Source organism: Salvia hispanica, chromosome 5 (genome assembly GCF_023119035.1).
Source record: "Salvia hispanica cultivar TCC Black 2014 chromosome 5, UniMelb_Shisp_WGS_1.0, whole genome shotgun sequence".
In the NCBI taxonomy this organism is placed as follows: domain Eukaryota; kingdom Viridiplantae; phylum Streptophyta; class Magnoliopsida; order Lamiales; family Lamiaceae; genus Salvia; species Salvia hispanica.
The window spans coordinates 6,465,261-6,477,968 of record NC_062969.1 but is presented as its reverse complement, the minus strand read 5'-3'; the positions used below and the strand labels follow the sequence as shown (position 1 = coordinate 6,477,968).

Here is a 12,708-nt window from a genome sequence, read left to right as displayed (position 1 = left end):
AAACTTGCTCAATTTTTACGTCTATTATTAGCAAGTAGCAACCACAATGAATTACTAGTTGTGAGGAAATATAGTAGTCCAACTGCATATAATGTGAGCAAAAATTGAAAGCTCTGCAAACATAGGATTTTCTTCCTAGCTTCCAATTTCAACACAAAATGGTGACACAGTGGTAACTAACTTGAATGCACTTTGCTCTAGTGTATGTTTAAAATGAAATTGGAATAAAAGAAATGCAGTAGTACTTCATACTATCTCCATCGGTGCGACAACTTTTTATAAAAATCGCACCAAAAGACGTCATCATTTTGTATACAGATATCACCCTTGAGAAATACAAGAAGATATTCTATTGAAGTGAAGAAGTAGAAAATGTACTATAAAGGTGTCAAAAGAAACTTGATTTAACCCGATAGCGGCGTAGCTATGGTGGGGCCAGGGGGCCCTTGGGCCCCTCATCCATTTCAGTTTTACCTATATACTCCCTCCGTCTGCGAATAAGAGTCTCGTTTTTCCATTTTAGTCCGTCCGCGAATAGGAGTCCCGGTTCATTTTTACCATAAATGGTAATCGGGTCTCACCTTCACCTAACTCATTCCACTCACATTTCATTTAAAAAAGAGTGAATTACATATTTAGGTCTTATACTTATCACGACGCACATTTGCGGTCCCTATACTTGCAAAATATCATTTGCGGTCCCTATACTTGTACTTATGCACGTTTTAAGGGTGTCCACAATGGTGGTCCTCTTGGGCATGCCCAAGCCACCATTTCTTGGGCATGCCCAACAAACTTGGCCCTTGCCCTCGCCCTCAAAACTTGGCCACCACAATGGTGGCCCTCCAGGCCACCAATTAAAATTATTTTCTTATATTTTTTGATATCTTTTAATTTAGCTACAATAAAAATTATTTGCATATAATATTTAAAATACATAGAAATAATTAAAATAAACAAAATTATAATAAAATTTTCGCTGTATTATTATAAAAGGGAAAATTACACAACGAAAATTTTCGATACAACGCAAACAACAAAGAGAACCCCTATCACGCTGCGCCCCCTCCTCTATGGTTCCAGACCTCTTCAACCAAATCAGCCTGCAATGTTGAATGTGATATTTCACTCCGCATATTGGTGAAGCGCTGAATCAAGTATTCATTACTGCGTGGTACACCCATCTGCAGAGGAGGGGTTGCAATACCGTGACTTGTGCTAGCACCATCTTCCGGTGCCCAGCGCTCTGCAGCAAAGCCTTCATCCTCTATTATCATATTGTGCAATATGATACACGCAGTCATGATGTCTGCGACATCATTTTCGTGCCATTGTCAAACCGGACACCGTAAAATGGCCCATCGCGATTGGAGGACTCCAAAAGCCCGCTCAACATCCTTCCTAGCACACTCTTGTTTTTTTGCAAAATAGGTCTGCTTCGGCCCAACTGGTTGTCGGATCGTCTTGACAAACACGGGCCAGCGAGGGTATATTCCATCGGCCAAATAGTATGCTCTGTTGTACTGCGTGCCATTGGCCACAAAGCTGATTTGCGGACCCTCACCCCGGGACTCATCATTGAAGAGATGCGATGATTGTAGAACATTGATGTCGTTGTTCGACCCAGTGACACCAAAATACGCATGCCAGATTCGCAAACGGTAGTCAGCAACGGCTTTAAGGATCATCGTGGGATGTCGCCCTTTGAAACCAGAAGTGAATTGCCCCTTCCAAGCCACCGGGCAGTTCCTCCACTCCCAGTGCATGCAATCGATGCTGCCCATCATGCCCGGAAAATGATGCACAGTCCCGTGCATATTTATCAGTCGCTGGCATTCCTCGGCCGTCGGTTTCCGTAGGTATTCCCTTTTGAAGAGTTCTTTGATACCCTTGCAAAACTGTCTCAGCGTCTTAAGGGCAGTCGTTTCGCCCATCTGTAGATATTCGTCGAACATGTCAGCAGGCCCGGCATAGGCAAGCTGCCTAATTGCGGTCGTGCACTTCTGATATGTCGACAATCCGGGTCGACCGGTGGCATCACTCCGCAAGGTGAAGCACCTGTATCGCTGAGACAAACAATCTGCAATGTGGATGAAGAGTCGTTGCGACATTCTGAATCGCCGACGAAAAATCTCCGTTGTATAACGGGGGTTATCGCCGAAGTAGTCTTCCATCAACCGTTGGTCGGCTCCGACATGGTCACGGTTGATATACCGACGACGGTATCTCGACCGAGGGATGGCCGCCGCCGCCGCCAAAGCCGTCTCCTCCTCGTCGGCTTCATCTTGCACCGCTGCAACGAGTTCTTCGAACTCCTCATCGACCAAGCGCTGAAAATTTTCATCGTCGGAATCCATGTTTTGAAACTAAATTGAAATCAAGTGGAAAGAGTAGAGTTTGGTTTGGGGTAAAAAAATGGAGGAGAAAGGATGAATATATAAAAAATTTTGAAAAAAAAAAATATATTAAATCGGTGGAGGGCCGCGTGCCCAAGAGCCTCGGCCTGGCCGAGAGCTCGGCTCTCCCTCGTCCACCACCCAGGGCTGCGTCCTCCTCTTGGCTCAGTAGTGGGGGGCCGCGGGCTGCCCAAGCCCGGGCCAAGGGCCGCGGCCCTCCCACTGTGGACACTCTAAGGTTCTTTTCATTTTTTAGCATTTTTTCGGACAAAAACACTCCCAAAGGATAGAGGGCAAATTTGTACATAATATTCTCTCTTCCCCCCTTCATTCTTCCTTTTTCCTCTTTCCGGTAAACAATGTAGAACATTTGAGTTGTGGACATGTTCTATAATCCATAGAAATTTGATTGCCATTGTGCAGTTTGTGGTTGCAAAACAATACTCCACTACAGATCAGCATTAGATATCAATATCCCAACAAAAATACCATTCTTATTCAACGCCCTTCAAATCAATCATAGCCCTTTGATTATAAATCCAAACTAATCTTTTATTTTTTTGTATATTGTGGAATGGTAGGTTTTATTCATTGTTCGCATAATTAACATTCACTGTCGGAGGTGCTAAAGCAAAAAAAGGGAAAGGCGGTGCTACTGGAGAAGGACGAGAGAGGTAAAAGGAAGAAGAAGAAGAAGAAGAAGGAAATAGAGAAAATAGTGTGCAAATTTGCCCTCTATCCTTTGGGGGTATTTTTGTCCGAAAAAAATGCTAAAAAGTGAAAAGAACCTTAAAGCGTGCATAAGTACAAGTATGGGGACCGCAAATGATATTTTGTAGGTATAGGGATGGCAAACGTGCGTCGTGATAAGTATAGGACCTAAATATGTAATTCACTCTTTAAAAAAATATATATAAGTGGGATCCCTATTCCACTAACTTTTTTCCACCCACTTTTCTTAACATTTCTTAAAACCCATGCCACCAAGGAATGAGACTCCTAACGGCGGACGAAGGGAGTATTATATACGTACGCAGAGTTGAATATATGAACTGTTAGCTCAGTTGGTCAAATAGCAGGCTCTGTATCCCTTTGTGCCAAGTTCGACTCCCTTCTCTGCCACTATTTTGTAGTAACATTTTTCTTTTTCTGTATCTTATTAGATTCAGTCATTTTCCAATACTTTTTTTATACTATTTCTTTTGTTTATTTTTTTTAGTAATTTTCTACCAGTACTGTATGTCTCCTATGTTCTCCGGAACTCATTTATGTTCCAATATTTTTTTTTATATCCCCTCTGTTTAGTTTTTTCTAGTAAATTTGTAAATATGCCATATAATAGTATTAAAAATCAATTTTAATACTACGATCTTTATTATTAAAAATCTAAAATAGAAATTAATTCTTTAAGCTTATAAATAAGTATATAATATTAGCAAAAATCAAATATAATACTATACTCTTTATTATAAAAAATATATTCTTTAATTCGACGTCGAAATTGATATTGTATCTCTAGTTTCTAATCATTCTCTAATTATTTATCACAGTATTCATCTTTGAAGCACATCTCTCTATTACTCGCATGTTCGAGTTGTTTTTGTGTTGTAGGCACTGAACAACTCAAAAAAAATTAACAGTATTTTGGACCCCCCAGGATTAAAATCCTGGCTCCGCCGCTGCGAGAGTGACTAGTGAGTTGGTTTGATAAGCTTGGGTTAAATACATTTACATGTATATGCTTTGATAAATTGAATAAACAGATCATTTAATTTAACTAGAACAGCTTTCTGAATATCGAAGTATTAGAAAATTGCTTAGGTTTTTTTGTTTCATTTACTATATTTGCGTGCTGAGATTAGTGAAATTTGTTAGATATGAGTCATATGACGTAAGGAAATGGCCAAAAGCAGTTAACCATTATCGGGCCGAGCCCATAAAATATGGTGGGCTTCTCAATGCATTATCAACTCACATAACCTTTTTAGTGGAGTATATTATTTTATGGAGTATATTTCTGTTATTCTTTGTCACTTTCTTCTATATTAGTTTGGATATAAACTGAGTTTGTTAGTTTGCATTTTCATACACTCTAATAGGCGTCCCTTCTAGATTTCCTTTCATAATTTTATTGTATTTATAATAATAGTAAGAAAATAAAATTATGATTAAACTTAGTTTATATCTCAAACTTTAGAGCCTTTTCAGAAATGCCTTAAAATTTGTAGAAAGTTTCAGGAAATCAGAATTTACGACGAAAATTTTGAATCAGATTGTTGTGCAAAAAAGTTCAATTATAGAATAGTAATAGAGTACTATTAGTCAAGTTCATATCATTTTTAAGGAGGGTTCTAAAATTTAGATCACAAACTATCTTTAACAAAAGAATTAGTTTATCTCATTTTAATAGGTCATTCCGCTTTATTTGAGCAATTATTTACAATAGATCACTACTTAAAATGGACACTTAATACGTAACAAACATGATTATATTATTCACTAGTTGTTTTCTCTCTTATTAAATCCTATTTTAATATAAAATTTTCTTTTTATAGTACTATCTGTGCCCGGAGCTTGAGGCATAGAGTGTATAAATAGGACTAGTTTCCCACATACTACAAACACCAAAACTCAACACCAAACTTGCTTACTAGAATTAAACCACATCAAATCCCCACACCACCACCACCACCAGCAATGGCCTGTAACCCCACCACCCTCCTCGTCTTCATCGCCGCTCTTGTCCTCTTGGGCGGCGCAAGCCCATCCTCAGGTCAAGTCTTGAACGGTCTGACTGTGAACGGCCTCCTTTGCTGCACAGGCAGTGGCAACTGCCCCGGCCAAGGCCTGACAAACGTGGGGGTCAGGTTGAACTGCACCATTCTCGGGCTGCGCAACACCGTCGTTGGCATTGGCACCACCAACGCCACCGGAGGATATACCATCACCATACCTGCTCTTCCGGGCCTCCTCCTTGGCTCGCCGCTGATTCCATGCAACGTCAACATCAAGCTTCCCCTCGACGCCGCCATCTGCCCCGTGCTTTCCACCACCACCGGCCTCCTTGTCGGCACCCTCCGTGTAGTCGGCACCGCGTTAAACACCGTGCTCGGGCTGGTCCAGGTCGCCACCGTCGATGTTTATGTCCATCTAAGGGCGTAATTGTCATTTCGTCTCTTGGCTCTTCTTCTTCTCCATATTTGGATACTAAGTTATAGTAGTTCAATGTGTTTGTATGAATACTGAATAAGGTTTGGATTTGCTTTTGTCAATGGAGAAGAAAATCAAATATATATTCAAACTGCCACTGCTCACGCCTTCTTGGCCCTGACTACTCATAGTTGGAGTTGAGAAGCTCACATTCCGAGTCGCGACCAAGGTCACGACTCGTGGCTGAACCAAGAAGGAAGAAAGGCAAGCAGTACCACTAACAGCAACTGTCAGAGTGATTCAATATTTGACATAAATAGTAAAGATTAATGAAAAATAAGAGCCAACAGATCTCACAAGAAAAGGAATAGTGAAGAATCCACAACCATTACAACACCATTCAAAATCAGTCTAAACCACAAATGCAGTAAAGCTAAACCAACTAATCACATTACACTATCCAACAACCAACCAAGTTCATCTTCTTCATAAAATATACTACTGACAATTTTATATATTTCTAGATTTTATTGCAGACAGGGAGGATTACTTGGCCATCATAACCTTGACAAACTCTTCGTAGTTGATTTGGCCATCCCCGTCGACGTCGGCCTCCCTGATCATCTCATCTACTTCCTCATCGGTCAGCTTCTCGCCCAGGTTTGTCATCACATGGCGCAGCTCAGCAGCAGAGATGAAACCGTTCTGGTCCTTGTCGAAGACACGGAACGCCTCTTTGAGCTCCTCCTCAGAGTCGGTGTCCTTCATCTTCCTAGCCATGAGGTTCAAGAACTCCGGGAAGTCAATGGTTCCATTCCCATCAGCATCGACCTCGTTGATCATGTCTTGGAGCTCAGCCTCAGTTGGGTTCTGACCGAGGGATCTCATCACAGTACCCAGCTCCTTCGTCGTGATGCAACCTGGAGATGATACAAGTTGGTTAAAGGGAGGTTCATACACAATGGATGTGTCTATAGCAGTAAGTTGAGAGTTTAACACGCAGATGTTTAGCGGATTACTTCAGCCCATGGATCTTCCCAAAAAATATAACCACTACTAAAAGCACAATCAAGAAATAAATTAAAGAATCATCACAGAGAATGATCATACGAAGAAATTAACTACTCCCATCTTTGTTGTGAAGCATACTCAAAATGTGTTAACTAATAGTACTCCATATCACACGACAACAACGGCATCCAAGCGTCTTTCCCAATACTCGAGAAGTGTAGATATCAGAAACCTTTCGTCCTTTACATCGTACTCAGATAGTATTAGAGCATTAACAGCTTCATTTTACAGAAAATGTGTTCACTTGCAAATGTATTAGAGTCAAGAAGCATAATCATAGTTAACATGTTCATACTCCCCCTCCCTACGACTAACTAATCACATTCGTACTTCATATTTACTATAGTATTACAATTCAATCTAACCAGAAACAGCCACTCTCATTCTCCTAATGAAAAATGTCCAAGAAAGGAACCATCCACCCTTAAAGAAGCACGAGTGTAACCATACTACAGTGGCCACAAGTCACACATGAACCATCAGACTGAAACAGCTAAACTACGCAACGCCAATCTTCCTAACAAGGAAATAGTTCAAAAGAAACCCGACACATACACCATCATAGCTATGAACACTGCAGCCACAGCTGCTTAGGATCATTCATCAAAGCCCCAGCAATAGTTTCTCATGTTTAGCTTTTTTATCAGAGTATGATACCAAAGCCTGCCAATGGAAACCTACCTGTCAATCAAACACAAAAGCCCCAAAAAGAACCTCCATGGCGCGAAGATTGGAGCAATAAAAACCTAATCCCATCTACACATGAGTATCAAGAAACCTTTTTTCCTCATTTTCTACACAACAAATAAAAATCGATAGCCCACAAAAATTGCATCAAGAAACGGTTTTTTGATTTTTTTGTGCATTTAAGAAAGATATATCGGTGACCCCAAAATCCAAAGTGTCAGATACATGTAAAATATCAAGATTCGATCATATTAACCGCAATAAAAGAAAAAGGATCAGATCCAGCATGTAAACAAAAGCAACACATGCTATATGAAAAATAGATCCATATGTATGCAGAAACGAAAAGGAATAATAAGAGAGGGAGAGAGAACCATCGCCGTCCTTGTCGAAAAGGCTGAAGGCCTCCTTGAACTCAGAGATCTGATCGTCCGTCAACTGATCCGCCATTTCTTGTCAACTAGTTAATCCCTAACAACAAATTGTGGGTTGGAAGGTGATTGGGGATGGATAAGCAGTAATTTTGGGGGTGCGACCAAGTCAGCGTTATATATCAGCAAATCAAATAAAGAAATGAAAAAGACTTGGAATTCAATGGCGTATGAGATTTTGTCCTTTCGCTATTAATCCTTTTTTCCATCATCCCGCCTTTCCCGCTTTGCCCTTCGACTTTTCTTTTTTCATTTCTCTTTCTATTTTCTCGTCGAAATTTCTTCCTACCTTACTGTTTCACCTCTTGATTTCTGTCATTTTTGTATACCTATATATCTTTTGAAATATAATTGCTTCTTTTTCAATTTCATGCTTTATAAATGTTTAATTTCAATTTATGTACGAGTATTAATTTCTTACTTGATTCATATGAGATCATTATATTTATAGTTTATCACATAAGATTTTCTGCAAATTATAAACAATATTTTACGATAAAGTGATGTGATCTGTAAATTGCATAAAAGATCTCAAGGGGTACAATGGTAACGTTAAACACACGGCATTTACTTCAATTGCCATAACTAAAATGAAATTCCAATTTTTGGAAAACTATGCTGATTAATTATGTAGTATTGTGTCGCTGTCCAATTTATTGACTTTAAAGTTTAACCGGATTAGAAAACGCGATTCCTACGCGGTGTGTCACGGAATTTATGGTTACGGGCCGTTGATTTTGACAGCCCAATTCATCCATCCTGGACTTTAGGTCGTTTCGGAAAAAAGAAAAGTAAAATACTGCCATCGTATTGGTTATAGGCAGATATATTTGACGTTTAAAAGTGATTTGGACTAGTAATAAATTTAAATTAGTGTACTAAGCCAATGTGTTGTGTGAGCAGGGATGTCAATTCAACCTGAAATTCGTGGGCTGGTCCGAACAGTTCGATAATATGAGCGGGTTAGGGCTATAATTTTATTATCCGAATACAAAACGGGCTAAATGGGTTGGCCCGAATGAGTTGATGGGTTAAACGGGTTGGCCCGAACGGGTTGCGGGTCGCCCGATGGGTTGTGAGTTTTAATTATAAAATATAAAGTTTCACTCGATTCCACAATATCAGTTTTCAAATTCCATCTCAACTTATTATTGCACCATCCCATCATCTGCCACTAATGTCTTACCACCACCAAAGTCAATCAAGACAAAATTAAGAACTAACCCATCAAAATCTTAAATATTTTTATCATTTTAATAATGATTCATGTAAGATATGATTTTTAATTTTCATAAAGAATTAGTTACGAACAATGCCATAATAATGACACAAACGCAAGCTTTAATTTATATTGTAGTTGACTTCTTTTCAAGTATTATTGAAGAAAATTACAAAAATTTGAAGATTTGATATGATTTTAAACTAAAAAGAAAAAAGTATCTAAAATTTAAAATCATTTTATAGAAGAACATTTTGATACAAGAGATTATTTTCGAAAGCTTTTAGGCCCGAATAGCCCGATGAGTTAGGGTTAGGGTTGAAAATTTATGACCCGAAAAATCCATAACCCGAATGGCCCGCACCCAAATAGCCCGGCGATCCGAGTGGGCTGGCCCGAACCCGAACAGGTTAGCCCGATTGACATCCCTAGTTGTGAGGTCCTGCTCATTTTCATATATTTGGAAATAATATTTTATGAGTAATAATAACATGACCGATTAGCATTATTTGAAATTGTGTGACAGAATAGAATAATTGTGTAATCAAGACAAACAAAACGTAAAGAGACACAGATTTACGTGATTCACAATGTTATATTCATATTGTTTTCGGACTCCGTTTGGCTAGCAACAAACAATACAAATTCAAAGCATACTAACATAAATAAAATACTAATGTTTATAGAAAAATAAAATCTTGGTGGAGTCTTAAGCTCTAAACTAGCTTTTAATTACAGTGAAGTGTATGTTTCTACCTCCGTCCCCCAAATTTTAACACACTTTGACCCGGATTTTAAGAAATGTAATGGAAAGTGAATTGAAAAGGTTGGTGGGATGTGGGTCTTACTTTTAAAGTATTAGTTTTATAAGTAATAAAATGTGAGTAGGAATGAGTTATTGGAATATGAGGTCCACTACCAAAAATGGTAAAAAGTGAAGTATGTCAAAATTTGGGGGACGGACCGAAATAGTAAACTGTGTCAAAATTTGAGAGTCGGAGGTAGTAATTCATAAAATATTATTTATCCATCTAATATGTTGGGGTTCAAATCATCTCTATTGACTCCAGACTCAATAGGGAAGATTGCATTGAAGAGGTCTTCTATAAAAGTTCATTTATTTGGACATTTTAGAAATTGAGATTTGGAAATAAGTAGTCTTATGTTAGATGTTCTATTTAGATCCCGCTTGATTATAAGACATGCTAATTTGATATATAATGCTAATTTGATATATAAAATTTTTTCTTGATTTTGTCTTTTTAGTATGATAAATAGTCGTTGGACTACTATGCTAGCGTAAGTTCGTAACTATATTACCAAATGGTCGTTGAGCCTAGATAACTTCGATTCTGGATCCATCTATCCTATCGAGCAGAACCTAAAAGATGCTAATTTGATATATAAAAACTTTTCTTGATTTAGTCTTTTAGTGTAATAAATAGTTGGTGGACCACTGTGCCACCATAAATTCGTAACTATGTTATCAAATGGTTGTTGAGTCTAGATAACTCTTCCATTCTGGATCCATATATCCTACCGAACGAAACCTAAAAGATTTGTTTGTACTATATATAAATTAAGGCAAACATATCTTATTATGGTCATGGAACTTTTTGTATATGCTCAAATTTACGTAAAAAAATTAAATGATAGAAAAAATTAAATTTTAATTATATATATTGTACGTAAAAAATCTACTTTTTAATTAAAAGACTCCAAACAATTGCTAGAACTACACCATGACTCATACTTAAAGGCCAATTCGTGAATTTATAAAAGGATTGTTGTATTTTATGATAGTAATTCTTTACATTAGAGAAGTATATTTGTCATTGCCTGGAGAGACCCTCTCTAGATAGTTTTCTTACTCCAACATTGATTATGATTTATGAGTTTGATGTTGGATATTGGTTTTGCATTTAAGTGCAACTTTTATTAATATTTTACTATATAAATTTATTGAGTCTAATTACAAAATCAGTGTTTAAACTAATGGTAAATGTGATTTGTTAATATTAAGAGGTTAAGATTCTAAATCCAACTATCTCATTTTTTTTATTTGTTTTGTCACCTTTTTCTTTCTTTCATATACAAAATTATTTAAAACTTTCTAAATTTAATTTGAATATACTTAAAATTTTAATTTTAATTTAATTTTTATATAAACTACAAATTTTTAATGAAATGTGTAATAGTTAAGAAAATTGAACCCTTGATTTATTGTGAACATTATTTTAAAGAGTGAACTACATAAATGGTATCTGATCTTTCACTATCGCACATAAATGGTACCTGATCTTTATTTTATATCGTTTTTGGTACCTCTAAATCACATTTTTGGTACCTGATGCAATTTTCTTCCCAAAATGCCCTTTAAACAAATATATTTTCTCATTTATATCATAGAGGGTATTTTGGGCATCCATAAAATTAATACCAAAAGTGATATTATAATATCTTCTTTCATTCTCCTAATTCTTTATACTATTATTATTAATCAATATTAATATTATTATTTTGATGTTATAAATTAATAAATAATTCATTTTTAATATCATTCAAATATACTTAAATATAATTATAATTATTATAATAATATTATTATTATAATACTAAAAACTAATAGTAATTAATAAATAATTGTAGTATAATTATATAAATTATGAATCATATAATATTATGTAATAATAATAATAATAATAATAATAATAATAATAATAATAATAATAATGAAGATATAAAAGTTGAATATTATTAGTTAGGTGTTTCAACCTTAAAATGAGTATAAAATAATTTAATAAAAAATATTCAATTAATTTAATTACTTTAAATAATTAATTTAATTTGATATTTTGTTTTTTATTTATATAATGCAATAAGATGTACGTATAAAACACTAAAAAGAAAGAAGAAAAAGAAGAAAAAAGAAAAAAGAAGGAAGAAGAAACATAAATTAAGGAGAAAAAAGAAAAAAAGAAAGGAAGAAAAAATACTAAAAAGAAAGAAGAAAATGAGAAAAAAGAAAGAATAAGGAACTAAATAAGAAAAAGAGAAATAAGAAAGGAAGAAAAAATAATCACATATTTGGTACCATTTAATTGAAATTTCCAAAAATATCTTTCATGAAAAAAATACATATTTGGTACCTAGGATTATTTTCATCACTGGATACCAAAAATGATATAAAATAAAAATTTTAGGTATTATTTATATGCGAAAGTGAAAGATGAGATTAAATGTAGTTCCCTCTATAATGAATTGAGTAAAGAATTGCCTAATAACTAATGTGGTTCATTCCCCAAATCAATCTAGTCAACTACTTTTAGTTGAAGTTCCAATGAATGAATAGTTACAGCCACCATTTATGACTGTTGGTCAAATGATGACATCCAATTCTTCAAATTCAAATAAAAAATCATCATAAATTTATTTTCCAAACAATGATACATTTTTGCACTCGAGATGTCCATAATATAAATCCATTTATTTTGTTTTTATTTTAATAAGTCAGTCTTATACTATTACTAAAGTTTAATGTTATATAACTCTATATTTATAATAATTGAACCACACTATACCAATATTTTCTATATTCTATAAAATTGAATACAAAGTAGTTAGGAGTGTAATTTACTACATTTTGCCAAAAAAACAAGTTGACTTGTGTAGTAGTTAAATTATATGAAACGAACTCTCATGCAATAAATAACAACCCAAAAAGCGAGAGTATAATTAAATAAGGACTTAAATA

At 35.7% G+C, this 12,708-nt stretch overlaps 2 protein-coding genes across 2 annotated transcripts; both read right to left on the bottom strand.

Moving 5' to 3' along the window:
* Positions 1 to 1,334: 1,334 nt before the first annotated feature.
* Positions 1,335 to 2,357, bottom strand: LOC125189302. The gene has a single exon (XM_048086593.1). The coding sequence runs from the start codon at positions 2,355 to 2,357 to the stop codon at positions 1,335 to 1,337; it is 1,023 nt and encodes a 340-aa protein (XP_047942550.1).
* Positions 2,358 to 5,872: 3,515 nt separating this feature from the next.
* LOC125188067 (calmodulin-7) lies at positions 5,873 to 7,884 on the bottom strand. The gene is made up of 2 exons (XM_048084807.1): positions 7,679 to 7,884; positions 5,873 to 6,466 (listed from the first exon to the last, which is right to left on the bottom strand). The coding sequence occupies exons 1-2, from the start codon at positions 7,752 to 7,754 to the stop codon at positions 6,093 to 6,095; spliced, it is 450 nt and encodes a 149-aa protein (XP_047940764.1). The 5' UTR covers positions 7,755 to 7,884; the 3' UTR covers positions 5,873 to 6,092.
* Positions 7,885 to 12,708: the final 4,824 nt, after the last annotated feature.

What these genes read in the sequence shown, in the direction of transcription:
- LOC125189302 (XM_048086593.1), bottom strand. Translation starts at nt 2,357, where the DNA reads ATGGATTCCGACGATGAAAATTTTCAGCGCTTGGTCGATGAGGAGTTC.
- LOC125188067 (XM_048084807.1), bottom strand. Translation starts at nt 7,754, where the DNA reads ATGGCGGATCAGTTGACGGACGATCAGATCTCTGAGTTCAAGGAGGCC. An exon ending in TTTCGACAAGGACGGCGATG is followed by an intron (nt 6,467 to 7,678) that starts GTTCTCTCTCCC and finishes TATCATCTCCAG; the next exon opens with GTTGCATCACGACGAAGGAG.